Source organism: Grus americana, chromosome 24 (assembly GCF_028858705.1).
Source record: "Grus americana isolate bGruAme1 chromosome 24, bGruAme1.mat, whole genome shotgun sequence".
NCBI lineage: Eukaryota > Metazoa > Chordata > Aves > Gruiformes > Gruidae > Grus > Grus americana.
Genome location: NC_072875.1, coordinates 2,768,071 through 2,787,401, shown reverse-complemented (window position 1 = coordinate 2,787,401; position 19,331 = coordinate 2,768,071). Strand labels below are relative to the sequence as shown.

The following is a 19,331-nucleotide window of genomic DNA, read 5'->3' as shown; positions in this document are numbered from 1 at the left end:
CTGTCACCCTGTCCCTCCCCGCCCTGCCGCCACTGCCCAGGGACACGACAGGCTTTTGGGGGTTGAAGGGCAAAGTAGCCTCTGAATGTTCCCCACTCGGCAGCAGCTCGCTGTGAATGATTCCTCCATCGTGTCACGTGCGTGCTGTCACCGTGGGGGACTGCTGAGGCTCTCCCTCAGCATACCTACCTATGACTCGTTCTTAAGTGAAGGTGCTTTTATCTGAGAATGAATCACACTTTTCAAAAAAACAAGATTCATTACTAAAGCATTCTGAAGCAGTTTTGCAGAAACGGGACAGAGATTCATCTCTAATGTGGCTACTGCTCGAAATTTACGTGCCACAATGCTGCAAAAAGCTTCTGGTCTAAAACAGGTATAGAGAGCGCCTCCACGCTCCTAAATTGCTCTTCCATTTTTAACTTTCGCATCTCCCAAAATTTAGAAAGAGAGTATCTTTGACAACATTTTGCTATAGTTTGTACAGTTATATACATGAAAGCTAAGATTTTAAATAAGAGTACTTTGGTTTCTAAATTCCAGATTCAGATTTAGCTTACACTACAAGCCACCATCCAGTGGATAAGCTTCACTGGTATATAAATCAACCGGTATACGATAATTTCAGTGCTCCAGAGAATCTGTAAGCCTGCCCAGCGCCACAGTGCGTGCACCCCTTACCTGTGGACATGAAAAATGGAATGCGAAATTTCCCGCTGAGCACCCTCGCCCGCAGGTTCTGCAGCGTGCTCCCATCGAAGGGCAGAGCGCCGCAGACCAGCACGTACAGCACCACGCCGAGACTCTGCATCCAAAACAAAGGTCGCATCAGCAACGTTAGAGGGAGAGACTGGGAGACTGCAGTTAATTGCAGTAAATGTTGTTTCAATAGAATAAAATAAAGAAAAAGCAAATCCCATGGGAGCGGACCTCATTGACATCTCAGCCCCAGGCCAGCTTAATTCCTCCTTCGAGCCTAATTTAGGCTTTCTTTGGAGCCTCAGAACCCCTTCCACTCATTGGGCTTGGCTGGCAGAGCTTGGGGAGCCCCGCGAGGAGGAGAGGCAAGGCAGCAGGCCACCGACCGAGCCAGCGCGGAAAGGCAGGGCTGCAGGGCAAAGCAGGCTTCTCAGCATGGCACAGCTAGCGCCGCAGAGGAGACTGTTCCAAGGCTCCGCACTAACCTGCTCTCCACAAAAACCTCGCAGAACAAAACTTGAAAACTTCCTCTCAGCTCTGCCAGATGCAAGCCCTACTGCAGTAAGTACTCTGCCATTCAATAGCACCGAAGTAAACTGTATTTTTGGGAAACTAAATGAAAATGCATGTCTGGGCAACTAATATTTTTGGCACGTGCCTCCCAGTAAAGAAAACATGTCAGTAGCCAGAATAAAACTTTATAAGCATTTCTTCGAAAACCATTTTTTGCCATATCGGGAGCTTTTCTCCAAGACGTGTGCTAAGTATTCAGGAAGCAAAGCCAAACAAATGGAGCAAAAATTAGATCAAAGTAAGACAGACTGAGGTTCATCGCATACCCAAATGTCAACCTTTGGCCCATCGTATTCCTTTCCTTCAAAGAGCTCTGGAGCAGCATAGGGAGGACTCCCACACCAGGTTTTCAGCAGTTGACCAGGTGTGAAGATGTTACTGAACCCAAAATCTGAAAGAACAAAGAGAAGCGATTAGAGGACCACGATCCCCTCCAACCATCCTGAACAAATGGTACGCAAGTAACTTGCCGAGTCTGGTAAAGTCAGGTACAATCGTGTAATGGATAACCGACACACAGACATGGGAGAAACGAGCGCGCAAAAGAGGCAAGAGGAGCAAGAGCAACACTGAAACCACCCGGACAGCGTGCAACTTCTCTCCGTACCAAGAGAAAAAGATCAAGTGTTAACAGCAGCAAACAGTGTAAAGCACACCCGTGTAAACAACCTGCTGCAAAATACCACGACTTAGGCCTGCTTCACATACTATAACCGCACGGCTTTCACGTAGCCGAACTTTCTAAAAGCCTGCTCTTCACTTTCCATCCATGCCATTTCCATGCTGGAGTCATTACACCATCAATCAGATCAACTAGGGCTGCTGCAAGTCAGGCGGATGGTTTGGAATGAGGCTTCCACCTTGGATTCAAGAAATCCCACGTAAATCCTGCGTATTAAGTTGCAACCTTCAGCTTCTCCCCTGTCAAGTTTCACAACTTCCTTAGGGCCAGGGCAGCTGCCAGCAAGGATGGAATGCAAACAGAAAAAGAACAGAAAATTTTGATTTTCCAGAAAGTACTATGTGAGCTGGTTATGGCAGGCAGCTCTACAAACCAAGTCAAATTATCCACCAACAGCAAATAATAAAAAAAATCCTGAAAGAGAAATTAAAAGAGAGGTCTTAACCTTAAAAGCAGTCAACCATCAGCTTAGCAGGCACCAATGGCATTCGCTGCTAATTAACCTGCCACCCCCTGGCACACAGCTGGGACTCGTGCTGGAGAGAAGAAAGGAACCAAAGTCTGGAGTCAAGAGAAGCAAGCTTTTTCTTACAAAGAGACAGACTCTTTGCTAATAATTTCTTTCTTTTTCGCCTCGATTGAATAAAAGCAAAACACGCGGCCTCTCTCACACAGCGAAATACTGAGAAAAACTGAGAAATACTCACAGTTTGCAAATTTTAACCGATTAAAGCAAAAAGCATCGTGGCCAAAAGATACAGTGCAGCTGCAGAAAGGACAAGTCTTTGATAAAGAGCTTAAGATTCATTTTGACTCTGTCACTGGTCAGAGCTGCGGCACATTGGGGATAAAGCACAGCTGACTGCCTACCTGGCAGTGAAACGCAGGAGCCCAGTGCTGTGCAAGGAGAATTTCGCTGAAAGTGCCTGTTTTAATACGTGTATACAAATGATAAAGAATATCTGAGATGCCAAAGCACAATAGTTCTTTTCCTGTTTCTTGAAATAATTACGCATTCATCTTGAAAATTCACCTTCGTTTTCATATGCTTATTTCTCCTTACAGTCTTTCATATGTGCTTCAGAAGGTAAGAACTTTTGGCATGCATTCTTCAGCCATCAAGAAAGGTTTGTTTTCCTGAATCGCATGAAAATACAGGTTTGCCCTAACACATTCAAGACTACCCTGCTGAAAGGGAATCAGTTGTCTTTAAGCCTCCTTACACCAGCACCCAGAGTTTCACACCGACTTCCAAGAGCAGCCACCAGCGAGGCCAGCGACGGCTGACACCTCTGTGCAGGAGGCGCAGAACGCTCCACAGACAAGGCACTAACTGGTGAGTCTGTGCTCCCGCTCACCGCTTTTCTTATGGGATTTTCCATGACCTGATTTCAGGTGACTCTCCTCGCCTCCTTCCAACAGCTCCTGCTAGCTCAGCTCCAGAAGGGTACATCCCATCCCTTTGCAGGGGCAAAATTTGCAATGCAGAGATGGTTTACGCTTGTGAAGAATACCTAGCGTGGCGTGCTCCTGCAGAAATACCCGGAGTACAGACAACACTGCTCAAACCCAACCTCGGAACGGAGCGCAGAGGTGGTAAGTGTTTTTTAAAAGCATCACAGTATCAAAACAAGGCACTTAAACACCCTTTGGGGTTTTACTGTTGGAAATGAAGTCATCTAAACTTCCAAGACACAAGAGCAGCCAGCCTTCGGAGGACTATTTCAGGGAAATAGTACACAGCAGCACAATTCTTTTCCATCTCTGTGAGCTTCAGAGCTGTTGTGCCTCACGTTTAGAGTGGGATGTGTAACAAGTGCCTGAATTATGACTACCAGAGCAAGCGACAAACCACAGCTCTAAACGTATTTCCATATCCTAACAACAAAGCATCTGTAGTCAAGTTCAGATGTAAACTCTTTCCAACTGTGCAGGAACAGGCTGGAATTTTGGTACTTCACAGATTTTGAGCAAATTATTCTGGTGTAGTTACTTTTATTTGTCCTCGTGTGTACTCAGGTGGGCTTTGGGAACCAGCCGTCTTTTCAAAGCGGCAAATAGTGCCCCATGCAGCCCAGCGCCAGCTCCAGCTCTGCACGGGACAGAGGGACAAGGCGTTCCCTGCTCTACCCAGCACTTTCTGGGCTCCGGGTGAGTCACGCTGCTCGTCTCTGCGGGGAGCTGGAGCCAGATGCCTCCGTCTTAGACGACGCACTGCTCAAAGGCTGGCAACAGCTTCCAGCACCCACCTGTGCTGCAGGAACTGAGGTCAGGCCTGGTGAAAACAGCAGGCTTTTTTAAAGCCCCCTAAAAAGGTAAGGGGGAGGACTTGAAAACCACAAAGCAACAAATAACAAAACAAAATCTAAAAAACCAAACAAAAACCCCAAACTACAACTTAAATAAACTTTCTTAAAAACTATGAGAAGTCACCCCAGTCCAAGGAGATGTACAAATCCAAATCCCCAGGGAGCAACCAGGTCTCGTTCCACAAACAGATACAGAGGGAAAAGAGCAAGGTAAAAGTCACAATGTGATAAAGGGAGAATAAGGAAAATATTTACAAACATCTATGCACTACAGAAAACCCAAACAGGCCCTGCCCCTCACGTTTCCACAGAGCAGAGCTTCAAGGAGCTGGTTCGAGTATCTGCACCACAGGGACTTTTATCCTCAGAAGGTGAAAGAGCCAGCAGGCTCCTGCAAATGGATGCAAAGCAATGCCTAGATCGGATTCCTCTCTGAAACCGTACCCCAGGAAGGCCCGGGTATTTAGCAATAGTCTCAGCTCCTGGCTGAACTCTCTGACTGGGAGCACAAGCAAACGTAGTGCCAGAAGCTACTGACTCAGACTTTCAGAGGGTACATCGGAGAAAAAGCATCCATGGGAAAAATGAGAGCTAGGGTAACAGCGTTTGTATCTTACTGTTTACAGAAAAACTATAGTTGCAATCAATCCCAAACCCCCAAACCCGAAAAGCCCACTTGTAGTCACCACAGAGTGAGAAGAGCAGCACTAACCCACTGCCAGACTGCTGCGCTACCTCACAAAGCGTCAGGCGCTGAACCGATGCCGAGGAAGGGCTGCAAAGCTGCAAATGGGGGTCAGCAGCAATGCGCTAGAAAAGCTGCACTGCTGAGAATCTGAAAGGTCTGAAAAACTCCAGAAGCTGCTGAAATGCATGTCAAAGGCTGTGCATATGGCTGTCAGAACCACCGCAAAGCTGTAGTCCCTTCAGAAGACACTCGAGATACATCAGTAGCTTCCATCAGCAGCTTCCATCAGCTGAATATTAAATGCGTTATTGAAGAGGTTTGAGTTAGACACTGCCAACGGGTTTGGCAGGGTGAGTTTAGCTGATCTTCCACCCTGCATAGCAGGGCTTTGTACATTTCTGTAGTATTTATTCTGGGAGGTCTGGTGTGAAAGATCAGTTGCTATCGCTTCTTTTTTTGCTCTTGAAACAATGGAAGAACTGGTGTCAAGTTGTAACTGATGAGTTAGAGAGACAAAACTTAATACTTGGAAAATCCTATACCATAAATCAGCTTTTCCAGGCTACTCTTCAAATCACAGCTGTATCTTCCTGCCAAGTCAAACACTACCACCACCAGGGTGGGAGCTATCTTCTAGAGTCCATTCCAGGAGCAGAGATTTGGAAGGAAAATAGTTTCCAACTCCCTCAGATGATAAAAAAAGTTTCCATAATTTTCAGACATCCACAGAGCTTGTCAGCATGCTCATGTGGACATTTCTTTAAGAACTGTATTCCAGTTTCTACCTGGGTTAGTTTTAAACTTTTCTTTCTCTTTATTTGCTAGGCACCCTCCCCACTACATGCAGATTAGATTTTACCCCATGAACACAAGATGGCCTCAAATCATTAGTGCATCTGTTTGCATGAAGTGGGTACCAGGCAGCGCTGCTTACAAAGCCTTCCTGAGCAGCCTTTCTCGCGGGAGCCCTGTTACCTGCCACCCACTCCTTCCACTGCCCAGCGCAGTGGTTACCAAGAGGCGCTTGCTGCTGCCCTCCTTCCGTACAGAGGCTCTTATCCAGTATTAACATTGGTCCCAGACTGAACAGTTCTATAGCCTTAAGCATCCTTTTTTTTTTTTTTTTTAAAAATCACATTACAAACCCTTGTAAAAGCCAACAAGGTCTCCAAGGAAGCCTACTAAGAGAGGGGGCAAAGTGCTTTCCAAAAATGCTCTGCTGTGCACTAGGCTCTAATAGAATTAAATGGTAAGTACGAGCTCTTCCGATGCAAGAGCCCGTGAAATGAGATGACCAGGGCGTACTAAATCCTCTTGTTTCAATCGGTTGCTCCATAATCCCACAAAGCTACATCAAGCCAAGCCTAGGTAGTGCAGCCCAGGCTCACTACAGGAGGATCGCAGACACGCAGGCCTGGGCTAGGTCAGTCTGGAAACCACCTAAAGTGCAGCCCTCTCTTTTTTATTAGCAAAAACCCCACTGCCTGGCAAAACTCTGGGAACAGACAGTAAGAGCCTATTTGTGTAGTAACTTCAGCTTCTCTCCCTGCAATGAGTAAGGTACTCAAAGCACCGGGGCTGTTCTCTTGCTCTGTCAGACAGCACCGTGAAGTGATTTCACGAGTGCCATTTCCCCTCCGCTGCTCTACCATAAACATTGCCATCTCTACTTTTCCATTCTTCTTCTCTCACCTAGTCTGACCTGTTTCCAGAGAAGTCCTAAACCAGCAGCAGGACTCAAAACAAGGTCAATTTTTCAATATTAGTCTCACCCATTATCCAGTGTATTGGAACACCGCAGCATGTAGAGCTGCATATCTGTTTGTGGAGCTAAAGCTGCTTTTTTTTTTTTTTTCCTTCTTTTATTTTGCACTGCTTTAAGGGAGATGTAAGTCTCTTGGCTACAACCTGGCAGTTTCAGCTCTGGGCAGCAGGCCACATAGAAATCCAAAGCTTCCTTTAGCTGCACTGCGTTTCCTTCTTTCTGAATACCTGGAAGCAGCCAATGCCTACATTTATTAACTTCTGAAAGCAGCTGCCGCCTTCCTCCCACACCGCTGGTCTTAGCTCACCTGCTATTTTGATGTTAAGGTTGGCATCCAGAAGTAGATTTTCTGCCTTCAGATCTCTGTGGACTATATTACGGCAGTGACAAAAGTTGACGGCGGCCACTATTTGCTTGAACTTTCTCCGGGCTTCCTTCTCTGCCATACGCCCATGGGCCACCAAGTGATCTGCAAGGGATGGAGCAAAGAACAAAGCAGTTATTCACACAGCGAGCGCAATCCAGGCAGGGGCTTCTCGCACGCTTGCGGTGAGCGACGCAGAGGGTGGAGATGGGGAACGACGTGGGCACCAGCGTGTTTTCCAGGATCCAACATCAGACGGGGTCACCAATGAAGCTACATGGGAAGGGACTCCGGCACACGGCTGCCACAGCAGCCCTTACCCGGGCTGTCTCCAAGTGAAAGGCTTTAAAATTACAAACCTTCCTCTAATTAGAGGACAGCTGATGGGGCTGGCTAGAAAATCAGAACTGTTTTGTGAGAACTGTACAGATTTTAAAATCTTTGTTTGTAGCAAAATAAAGCTTTTTTTAAAACCTTCTTCTTCGGACAAATACCAAGCCTGAAAATACTTGCTACTGTTTTGGTGCAAAAACATACGTGCAATATTCAACAATGCATCTCATTATGAAAACAGAGCTTGCCTCTACTACAGAAATCTGAGTACTCTCAAGCATTTTGTTGAAAATCTATACTCTCACTCAAAGATAGGATTTGCTGCCAGCTAGGCTTTCCTTAGAAGCTAGCATCACACATGTGGGAAAATCTCTCTAAGAGATGAAAGGTGGGCATACAGCAGCAACCCAACTTAACTCAATCCGCTTAACACCTGAAAGTGCCAGAGAAGCCACTCATCACACCACCCTGCAAGCGGGGATGGACAGGCAGGAGACAGGCAGTAGAAATGGCAGCAACAGGAGGAGAAAAAGCACCCCGCTCCCCTGAAGCATCAGCAGAACAGGCAACCAAACTCTGCCAGAAAAAGTGTAAAAATCCAAATGAGCGGCAATTATGAAATACATTTCTTACCCTTTCCTAATATCTCTCTACTCTATAAGCAAACCTAGCTAAAACTGATGTAGCATGGTAAGCAGTTTGCAAGATTACGGAGTTAAGGACAGTGCTACAAGAAAAAAAAACAAACCCCAAGAGAAAGCGGAGAAGCATCCTGGCTAGTCCGCAGTAACCACATGCAGGACCAGGAGCACTCCCGAGTTTCCCCACCGTGTGGGAAAGGCTTCAGAGAGGTCTGCACAAGCCTTCTCCCCTCCAATGTGGGCCACGGAGCAGGTTAGCAGAGGCACTAGCAAGCCAGACCCTGAGGGCTTATCTCCTTGCCCACCTCAAGAGGCTACTACTTCTCAGCTGTGCTATTGAGTTGACCTCAAAAATTTCTGGCCAAAAATAGGCTGAAGTGGTTCATTTCACTCCATAACCTCCATTAAACTAGAGAGCTCGATAGACGAGATCTGTTCTTGAAAATAATAAAAATAAATCACTTCTGAAGGTTTCTCATCAGGTGGTTGTATTTTTTCCCAGTCACCCATTAATTAAAATACCTGCGACATAATTGACTTGCAGTAAATACTAATTACCAAGATCCATCAAAGCAGTTCTGCTGGCTCCTGACTGCACAGCAACCTACTTCTCTACGTTTGACTGCTCATGTTGTGCAACAGAGTGGAGTTGTTTTTCAGAGAACTTGTCAATTAAGTTCTATTCATCGGATAAACTTATTCCATGTGCAATTCTGAACCAGGCCTGGGGAAGGAAATCCGTCACCAATTCCGATATGACCCTCAAGTCACTTGCTAGGAAAAGCAAACTTTACTATCTCAAACAGTCCCATCGTATCGTATTTAGTTATTTGTGCGGTCATAAGGTTTTTTACTCTATAGAGTTGGGACATGGACAAGCAGGGTTGAGCAAGGACCCGCTCCAATTTAAGCATCCCCACTGATCGACAGCGCGTAGCTCGGCTCCTAAACAAGTCAAGGTCATTCACATCTTTTACTCCACTTGAATCTGGGAGCGCAGCCTGCCGATATAGCCAGCGCTCTTAAAACAAAGCGCAAGGCTCCAATCTCTCTCAAATAGCCCCTTCTATTAGTCAGTCCTGCTGAGGCTGTGGGAAAAAAATAATCTTTTTAGGTTAGGCGTGAAATTTCACTTTTCCTGAAGAAGTGTGAGTGGAGGCAGGTCTCCAAGCTCTGCACGTAGGCACAGCACTGGGAGACCGCTGACATTTCTGCACCAGCTCCAGAGGAAGGACAGAAACAATGAAGCTACAGAATACTTCACATACCACCAAGGGCAACTGTATGCCAAAATTAACTATTGCAAGCTTAGTCTGCATAAACCTCTCGTGCAACGGAGGCTGCAGAGATGACCCGAACGCTCAGCTGGGAGCCAGCACGCTCATCTCCAGTGCACCGAGTCCAGCAGCACAGATTCGCCACACCTCGGTGCGCTCTTCGGGAGCTGAAGGGGCATACGGCGTTGCTCCTTTGAGTGTTTTCCAGAGAAGGGATGCATGCTCTCTTTTCACAACCTTTAAAAGCATCAGTTGCTGTTCTCTGTGCTTATACGAAGCACCTGATGCTGCTCTCCGCATTAGAAAACACAGTAAAATCCTACACTGAAGAAAAAGCATCTTCTGGTTAAGAGACAGGACTGATATGCAGGTTTCCACTTTTCGCCCCCAGACAGGCTCCTTGCGCTTTTAAGTCACTTTCTGTTTGGAAAGCGAACGCTGCTTGAGCTTCGCATGTGGTGGATCAAGTTAAATTTCCAGCGTATTTGGTGACCTTGTGGTCTCAGAAGCAGCTCGACCTTCCAGAGACTGGTACCATGTCGTTAAATGCATCTGTCCAGTTCATGCTCAGAAAGCTTCGGATAAGCAGGAGATGGAGAGAAGGGGCAGAGGCAGCAGATGTGCTAACCACAGTAACAGGCCACAGTTTTGTCAAGTTTCCCGAGAATTTGTTAATTGACCAAGTACCCGTACTCTTGTCAATGAGGACTGCAGATTATTTACAGTATTGATAGTAAAGAGCTGAAGTCAAAACAGACTTTCAGACTATTTTCTGTTTGACCTCAAGAAAAGGACACTCGAGGGACCTGGAACAAAGAGCACCCTATGTTTAAAAGGAGACATTCATTTGTTCCTGATGTTAAACCAGCAACCCAACCACACGCAAAACATGCGTAGGGACAAAACCAACAATTTACATTTTGCTGCTTAAGCCCACAGCACAAGCAAGTCCTCTCCCTGATCCCCGTGCACCGCTATGCAAACAACATGAATTATCCAAACGTTTCCAGTAACAGAAAGGCGCTCAGTGCACAGCTTGCCCACTGAAGGAGCCGTCAGCCCTTTTACTGGAAATTCAGATAAACAGGTTCTAAAGCTCTCCAAGGTGATAAGCCAGGAAAGCCTGCAGAGCTCAAGACTGACAAGGGACAAGACAGACAAGCATCCAACGCTGACCGACTTAAACCATGGCCATTTGGAGAAACTACCATTCTTTCAGCTAAAAATTCCAGCCTATGTTACTGCCTATGAAATATTTACAGTTGTAGAGTACAGTTTAAACCTCTGAAAGCCTTTTCAAAGCATCAAGGGAAACAACTTAGATTTACTGCTAACAAAACCCTGTGGTCCGCAGAATCGTGAGGCTGTGATTTCAGATTATTCGAGGCATTCAGCCTTACACCGAGCATTTAGCATCCAGAAAACCACGTTGTCAGCCCCACAGCTCAGCACTACACTTTTGCATTAAAACCTAGGTCACACAGATGTTGAGACAATCGAGAAAGAGACAAAAGATGCAGCACAGGCACATTTAATACAGAGGATTCCCCAGGAACAGTGACTGCCCTGTCCATGCTCACCCAACACGGCTATCCCTGCGGCATGTCCAGCCACTCCTAACAAGCCTACCGTAAGAGGGACGGGCACCGAGTTGGAGCAATGCGTAGGCAACGTTTTACCCTCAGTAACAGGTAAACCACAGCTTCCGCCCACTGCACGATGCTGGCAGAGCCGGAGCGGGTGCGAAGGCAGCCCGTGCTGGGAGAGACTTTCTCCAACAGCACGAGGACGTGAGATTCCTCAGTGCTAACAACTGCAAGGAAACCCTTCCAAAATGGGTTGCTGTTTCCTCCCTGTAAATTGCTTCCGCTGTTAGAACAAAGTCTGCATGGCTCCTCAGGAAACGCCAATGACAAAGAGACAAGGTTTTAGTTTCCCCCTCTCTGCTCCAACACCACGGGCGCGTGGGGCCTCGTGCGGCACCTGAAAAACGCTGCAAGTTGGCTATTGGGGGCAACAGGCTCCTGGCTTCGGTCTGGAAAGACATCAGGGCTGCTCCTGGCTATCAACAAGGAGAAAATGTTGGGCAGTGTAATGGAAATTAGCCATGCTAATGAGCTGAATTTACTACAGCATAAGATATTTCAGACAGCAATTACATTTTCACTTTGACTCGTGTAGAAGGCTATTTTTGTAACCCAGAGAATTCATTCCAAGTTTGTATATGAGCTTGCACACAGTTCTGGATTTAAAAAGGATGAGTCTATCTCTGCCAAATTCAACAGAAGAGGGAGAAAAAGTAAGAAGTGGTTTATACTCTTCTGCAGTGATCCATGCACAAGCAAGCTCTAATACACATTTGGGTGATTTGCTTGCTGCACAAGGTAAGAAGAATTTCACAAGCCTTCAGAACTGTTGGGTGTCTTACACCGTGATTCAGGTTTGAGGAAATGACTGGGCTGGAGGAAGTCAAGGTTTCTCATCCACACTTTGCAAACATCAGCTGCTACTGGCTTCTCACTTCAGCTGTCACCTTCTCAGAGAAGAATCCAAGGGACGTGGACAATGTTGAGAAGGCGGCATGACACGACAGCCATTTACGAAGGTACTGAGGAACCGGCATTAGGTTACGTTCACTGGAAACCAGCATTTTTCAGCTCCAGTTGTCTTATTTTCCTTAATTTGGGGCTTTTCTTGCTTCACCAAGAGCTCCATCTTTTATTACAACTCAGCCCCAGTTCCAGCAGAGTGAGAGGCTCCGACATCAAAAGTGAATCTATGGCCATGACTTAACAGGACAAAAAGGAAAGTATTTCCATTTAGCTCGCAGGCCATATGTGACCATCCTCATAAGGACATTGCCTGGAAGCAGATTTAAGCCAGCTTGCTTCACGCACAAAGGATTTTTCCCCCTTTTCTGAGGCTCACATTGGCTAAGCTGGTAAAGACCCATCTCGCAAAATTCTGACTCTGTCACCTGGCACAGAATCCCAGTCTCTGAGTAAATCTCTATTTCTACAAGTTCCTCATTGGTTGTAATCAGACAAATTAATAAATCAGTCAGTTCTGCACAGATACTTTTTTCCCCCTTAAAGAATAGCTTCTGTGGTCTAGAAAGCTCAGCCAAAACATTGTTAGCAGACAATGGAGTTTAAAATGGATGTAACTAATATATGCTAAGATAGCATCAGATGTCAAAAAGATAAGAAAATACAGGTTTTGAGAACAAAATACTACAGTACCACAGGACAGCCTGATTCTCTGAAAGCTACTGATAAACACCAACGTTTCCGCTACAGTTAACAAGTTTCACGTCACTTGCTGGGAAGCAAAGCATTCAGCAACACTTTAAAAATCCAACCAGATGACTATTTCCAACATCTTTAATCCCAAAGTCAGCATGAAAGAGGAGCGGCACCACCTGTCAACGAAGAAACAGAGGTTATGGAAGTTCTTTTTCCATCGTCAAGTTGGTATCATTTATTTCTTTACCCCTCCTTGTCAAAGGAACATTTTCAGGCTGAAGGGCATCCCTCAACTGAAACAAGAGAGCATGGCAGCTATTTTCAGTTTACTGTAGTTGACTGAGTGCATTATCTGATTAAAAAACGCAGTAAACGTACTTACCAAATATTTCCCCTCCGCTAGCATACTCTGTCACTAGATAAATCATCCTCTCCGTCTCCATAACCTGGACACAAGGACAGAAAAGCGACAGATAAGGAGACTGCCGTGTGCAAAAAAGCAGCGTAAGCAACTGAGAATTTTTATTCCTTCTAACACGCACATAACTGCTTTCATCAAAGCGAAAATATTACTTTCCCACACTTTAGAGAGCTATACAAAGGAATGGACAGGAGCTGGGGAAAGAATCAGACAGCGAGGATTTTGGGGCCGTAGCAGTCCAACACGCCTGTCCAACAGACAGTGGGTGAGGGCATACAGTCACCCTGAGCACACAAAAAGCAGCAAATAATGCCTTCCTACCTGCAGATTTGGTAAGGGTGGCTCCGAGGGCTCTTTTGTGACCGGATTATGTTTTGTGACCCGCCTTGGGGCAAGTACACACTTGGGGTGTTTTCCTAAACTTGATGCTATTTGTTTAGCAGGCTTCACAGCTTTGTCAATGGAAAAACAGTCCCACGACCGCAGCGCTGAACTGCCAGTGCCAGGCACGACAGGTCAGTGTCAATACTGTGGGTGTTTAGAAAAGGCCTGGAAACATTTTGATTTTGTTTTGACTTTTCTCCCTTTCAAAGACAAGTGAAAGTTCACCTTTTGACACAAAATGGACTATTATCCCAACAGAGAAGCTAGGTACCTGGAGCCCAGCGCTGCTTGTTCTTACTAAGAATCAGGACATCACATTTGAAAAAACACAATCCTGATCCAAACAGCAGCTGCTTAAACAGCTGGATCGCTGTTATTCTGCATTTTAAAACAAGAATATAAACAGAGATGAACCTCAGTTCTGCTCAAGTGTCACAGGGCTCGCAGGTCATGGTGATACTATATATCCAGAAAACCCCTAGGTAGATATTTTTAAGTGCATTTCTGTTCCCAGACACTATCTCTTACACTGTAGACTACTATCATCATAGACATTTTCTCCTTCTTCACTTGCACCTTTTAAGTTTTATAAGCTCAAGGGAACGTGATTTTTGAACTCGGATTCCCAACGAAAAGCTGTGAAAGGCTCAGAACTCCCAGCGCCAGGTTTTAGGAGTTTTTAATCTAAAAACAAATGTCACTGAAAGTACCCTGAAAGAATGGCCAGATGAAACATGCGCCACAGTTGGTACTCCTTTCTCACCATAGCAAAGCTGAGCCACAAGTGTCACCTGTTCAATATCGTATCAAAGGCTTCAGATGGAATGAAAAATGGGGGGTTGGCTCCAAAAAAAAAAGCTTTAAGGAGTCAGTTTGCAGAGAAGTGGTTCCTAAGTACCTTAAGAATGCCACAATTCTGCAGTGTCTGCTGTAAGCATCTCACACTTGGCAGTTTGGTCAAAATAGCTAAACATTAACCTCTGTCACTTCTACTCTTTGGAGTCCAAATGATTACTCATACCTATCAGGCAGAGTGAGGAGGAGACTGGGCTTGAAGAGACAAGAGTTGGTTCTGGGGAACAGCCACTTCTACCGAGAGCTACCACAACGGACAAGTTCAACATCTTTGTCGGCGACACGGACAGTGGGATCAAGTGCACCTTCAGCAAGTTTGCCAAAAACACCGAGCTGTCTGCTTGTCTCTGGCCTGTTGCACCTTCCTTGCTGCTCTATTTGACCGTGCGGTCAGAGGGGCACCACCAAATACATGCGTAAAAGGCAACGTGCATGGAGCCTGGCTCTGGTGGTTTTGTTTGCAGACTAAGACACCAAACAAGCTGGGGAAAAAAGTCTGCAAACAGCATTCAAAAGCAGGTCTGCCGCTGCTATTGATCACCTTCCAGGAAAGCAGAGAGTCGATCACCAAGTCCTCTGGGCCACAGGGCAACTAGGCAGGGGGAGGACAGCAGGGGACCTGCCTGCTTTCAGTCCTGCTAGTGGGCAAGACTTACTCTCTCCCTTAAATCGAGAAGGAGAGCCTGCATCCTGTTTCAACTGGGAAACTGAAAAGCACACAATAGCCATAAACAAATGGCAAGAGGCCAGCCCACAGCGGAAGTGTGATCTCCCAGAAAAGAGAAGGATTAGCCACACTCCTCCCCTCCCACCCCTCTAATCAAAGTACTCCAAGACCTTGAAAATAGAAAGGATTTTCCCAGTATTTCACCTAGGAGAAATGGAGGGATAGCCCTAGAGAAAGCACTACTATACAGCGTAAAGCTATAGTGCAGAGGGATGGCAAGGCCACTGCAGAGTGCTCCTACCTGGTATAACCTGATGATATGTGGGTGGCAAAGCATCTTCATGATCTGAACTTCTCTAAATATCTTCTTCAGGTTCTCTTCATCCAGCTGTGTCTTATCAATTATCTTTATGGCAACCTAGGAGAAGGGGAAACAAAAGAGAGGTTGACCCAATCACCTATTAGGAAAAGTGTTTTCAAAACCAAATACTGCTCATAAGACCCTGCTTTGCTGAACACTGCATGGAAACAGAATACATTGCCGCTGCCTCAGAGAGCCCGGGATGTCTGAGCAGCCTCCCAAAATCCAGCCAGCTCACCATAAAGCAGGTAAGGAAGCAGCTTTGCTTCCTACCTGTCTGTATTTTCTCTAGCAAGGGTACCTCATGAAGAGAGCAGTGTCACAGAAGGTAGGGGGATTTTTAGGCTGCTGCCCATTACCACAGTACAACATGGTCACAGAGGCACCCAATACTGGGCTGAAACGCCTAGATATATTTCAAGTTAGTCCAAACATTTGTTCCATTTGCTCAAAGGAACCGGTTTCCCCAGATCTTACCATCCAGCTTTGCTCTTCAGCCTCGTCACTGTCAACTTACCGCTGGAGGATGTGCCCCCACGCCAGCCTGAGAGCTGCGGTGCTTCAGTGTAACAGCAGTGAGACAGATGGAGGACTTGCCAGCTGGCCGCGCAGAGGGGGGACAGCTTTCAGGGACGGAAATCTGGACGCATATCTCACTCGCTATATAATAAGGCTGATAAATACAAGCAGGGATGGAAGTGGGGGGGTTCAGGCTTCCAACAATTGAGGTATTTATTTATCTATTTTAAAACAGAAGTGCTCCATAGCGCTGCACTAAAATAGTTTAAACAAGTCTAAGTGCTTCCAGTCAGCTGCTCTCCAGAAACTCCCAGCCTCAAAATGTTCCTCGCTTCTCTTCCCTCCGCATCCTTCCCCAGTGCTGGCGGCTCCCAGCTCTTTTGGGCACAAACAGTAAAGCCATCAGGCTCCAAACGGGGAGACAGATGCTTCTGTGTTAAGAAGTCCACACACAGGTAGTAAGGAAAGGAATCTTTTCCAGAAGGCCAGGTTTAGCAGGGAAGAAGAGACAGCCGCCAGTGACACCTTGCCAGAGCAACTGGCTGAGAGAAAAGGCTGCTCTTAGCAGCAGAGTAAGGTTTGCACTGCTTCTTCTGAATCAGATCTCAGCCTTGAGTTAAGTACCTTCCTCCCCACTAAGAAACATCAGTGCGAGCAAGCAGCTATAGCATGCCAGCCTAGTTCAAGATTTGTGGGCTGAATTAACATCCACCAGCAGGTTTTCTCGCTCAGAGATGGCACTTTCCCTGGGAAAAGAGCCGCTTGTACAAATCTGCTCCTGGTTGCTTTGCGAAAGCATAATTTACAAAACTTCTGTCAAGGAAGACTGCAGAATCATGCAAAGACATGGGGAAGGGCATGCAAAGCAGCACTGCGGTAAAAAGCGCTGATGATGCACAACCAGAAAGATCTGACACAGGAGCCCAAAGCCCAATTACAGAAATGCTTAGCTTGTAACAGACTCCAGCATTCGCTGGGGACAAGTGCTCCGCACACAGAGGCGTGCCGTGTCCACGGACAAAAAAACCACAGTGGCACGCGATCCCAAACACATGTGCCAAACCCCCAGTGCAATGCTAAAGGATGCTCTAACGGGCATGGCGCTAGCTGGAGAAAAAACAAAGGATCTTTAGGATCTTTAAGGGAACAATCTGAAGCACATGAAAATTAAGCTTCACGTTTTATGATAAAATCCTTGCCACGGGAATAACTGCCCCGCACGTAAGCGGCACACAGCAGAAACCTGAAAAGGCACCAAGCACAATAAGCTGTTTCTTTCATTTGAAACCTTCAATTCAGAGTACAGGAACGATTCCAGACTTCTAAGTCACTGAGCATGCCTCCTATGGCAAGGACAGAAGCTGAAAGGCAGCCAGGTCTGGCACTCGGCACGAGAAGCTGCTGGCAGGAACAGGGCTACAGCTGAGACACAAGGTGAGATGGCAGAATCGGACCCCGGCCTGTGATGCTGCCAAACGTTAACCGGCAGTGATTAACGGGGTGATGGGCCGCTGCTGTCCTCTTGTAGGCTGGCAGTGCTCTGGGCTGCAGCTCCTCCTCTGCTGAGCAGCAGACAGGCAAGAAGCGCACGTTTTGTTAGCTACAGTTCTGGTAGGTCCGCACCGCATGGTTTCAAGGACAACGTTCAGAAGCGGACCGGGAAAGTTGAGAGAGCCGGAGGGGGCTCTGAGAGCTCTCACCGCATGCTTTTCACCAAGGATCTTCCCAGCGAGAACGCACTTTCCTAAAGCTTAAACCAATGTACATAAGAAATGAAGAGAGGCTTCCTCAAAGAGCGAGGCCAAGATGTCTACCAAGAGACATGAGTCATTTTCAGGCACAAATATGAAAATGAAAATCCACACAGATCTGCAGTATTCCTAAGCTCCTTACTCATTTCCTAGCTCTCTATTTGCTCTCAGGAAATCTCATTTCCCAGCTTAATTTATGGCTCAAGTTGACACTCTTGGCCAAGTTCAAGGTATGTAGAGCATTTGCTTGCCTAGAACTTGGTCAGTAGGGCCAGACAGAAGAGAAGAATGGAATTACTCTGTTTTCTCTGTGATAACGCAGGGCAGGGAGAACCAGGCTGCCACCTCACCTGCTTGCCTGCCCCGTGCTCGTCACCTCGCTCCGCTGTGTGCTTTACACGTGGTGCCCTGAAACTCCACACCCAGAAGACACACAATACCTGAATCGGTAGCAAAGGAACACAAACACCAGCCAGAAGATGTCTCCTTGTGAAGGATCTTGCTCTGTGTTCAGCCGAACGGGTGGCCCTTGAGCAAAGCTAAACCCAGCCTCAGAAGCAATGAGGAGGAGAGACCCGGTGCTTCTGAAGGGGTTTCTTCATTTCCATCCAAATGCCTCCAGCAACTGATGTAACATGAAAGGTAAAAGTCTCCTGAAAAAGCCTGGGGAAACCACCTTGTGCTCTGGTTTCAGGAAATTCAGAGCTTCCTCACGAACGTGCGAGGGTGGAAGTAGGAAATCCCCTCTGCACTCACTTGCAGAAGGGAAGGCACAGGGAATTTCAGGGGTGGGGGCTTGCGTTTCACCTGGGGCTTTGCAGAGGGACTGTCTTTGCTTTGCTTCAGAGGACTGCTTTTTTCCAGAGAGGAGGAGTGGTTGAAAGGCTTTCCAGAACAGACCAAGTTGGTTTCTCCGTTCCTGCATTTCCCAGCTGGCTAATATTCTCCCTTCCCTTGAAGGATGATTCAGGATTTCAGCAGAAAAAAAAAAAAAAGACTGGCTGAAGTTCTCTGGTCACATCAGCCAGACTGACTTCATCTACAACTCAGTCACAGGGAAACAACCACAATGAATTCTGCTCTGCTAAGTGCACGCTTTCCTTCCTTCGGGAAGGTCTGCCCTGCCTAAGCCTCCCGACCAGGAAAGAGCCCCTGCAATCACACACCGATGCAGGCTACGCGTGCACACTTGCAACCTTGGGTTGCAGTTCTTCCTGCTAGCAGTAACTTGCTGTCGCAGTCACAAAACCATCACACCCTGGGAGGAAGCATCGAGAACGCAGAGGCGAACAGGCCTCACGCTCCAAACGGAGGGAACGCTAACATTTACGGCGCCACTGGAGCTAGCGTTCTGCAGTATTATTTAGGCAAAAAGAATCCGTTTCAGGTAGTCTCATGAAACACTAAAAAAACCCCAAACCCAAAATCAAGTGCATTCCCTCATGCTTACACATACCACATAAAGTAGAGGGGAAAGAGCAAGACTAAATGTCATTAAATAAAGCACAAATTCAGCTACAAGTAGAAGTGGAAGAAAACCGTGATCTAATTTCTTAAACAATGAAATACCATGAGAAAGGAGTCTGAAGAATTAACTATTCTTTTATCAAAAGTTAATGAAGCTTACAGGCAGTAGGACATACGCCAAGTCTGGAGCATACATGCTGCTACCAATTAACAAAATGTTCCCTCCATCGCTAAACATTTCATTTTTTCCTTCTTGGATCCAAGTAAAACTCGCACTGGTAATTTGAGGCAGAAATTGTTACTTGGAAGAGACATTAAGCTGCTAAAAAC

At 46.5% G+C, this 19,331-nt stretch overlaps 1 protein-coding gene across 10 annotated transcripts in view; it reads right to left on the bottom strand.

Annotated features, from left to right (window-relative positions):
• Window positions 1–19,331, bottom strand: part of SIK3 (SIK family kinase 3) — an 83,933-nt gene that overhangs the window by 22,532 nt on the left and 42,070 nt on the right. For 7 of the 10 annotated variants that reach the window (XM_054803303.1, XM_054803307.1, XM_054803304.1 and 4 more), the window contains exons 2-6: window positions 15,205–15,321; window positions 12,959–13,022; window positions 7,024–7,185; window positions 1,539–1,663; window positions 682–805 (exon numbers count right to left, since the gene is read on the bottom strand). In XM_054803303.1, coding sequence (XP_054659278.1) covers window positions 682–805; window positions 1,539–1,663; window positions 7,024–7,185; window positions 12,959–13,022; window positions 15,205–15,321 — 592 coding nt within the window. Of the gene's footprint in view, window positions 1–681; window positions 806–1,538; window positions 1,664–7,023; window positions 7,186–12,573; window positions 12,728–12,958; window positions 13,023–15,204; window positions 15,322–15,781; window positions 15,805–17,974; window positions 18,151–19,331 lie in introns of those variants that run through there. The other 3 variants (XM_054803310.1, XM_054803312.1, XM_054803311.1) reach the window with 3 other exon arrangements.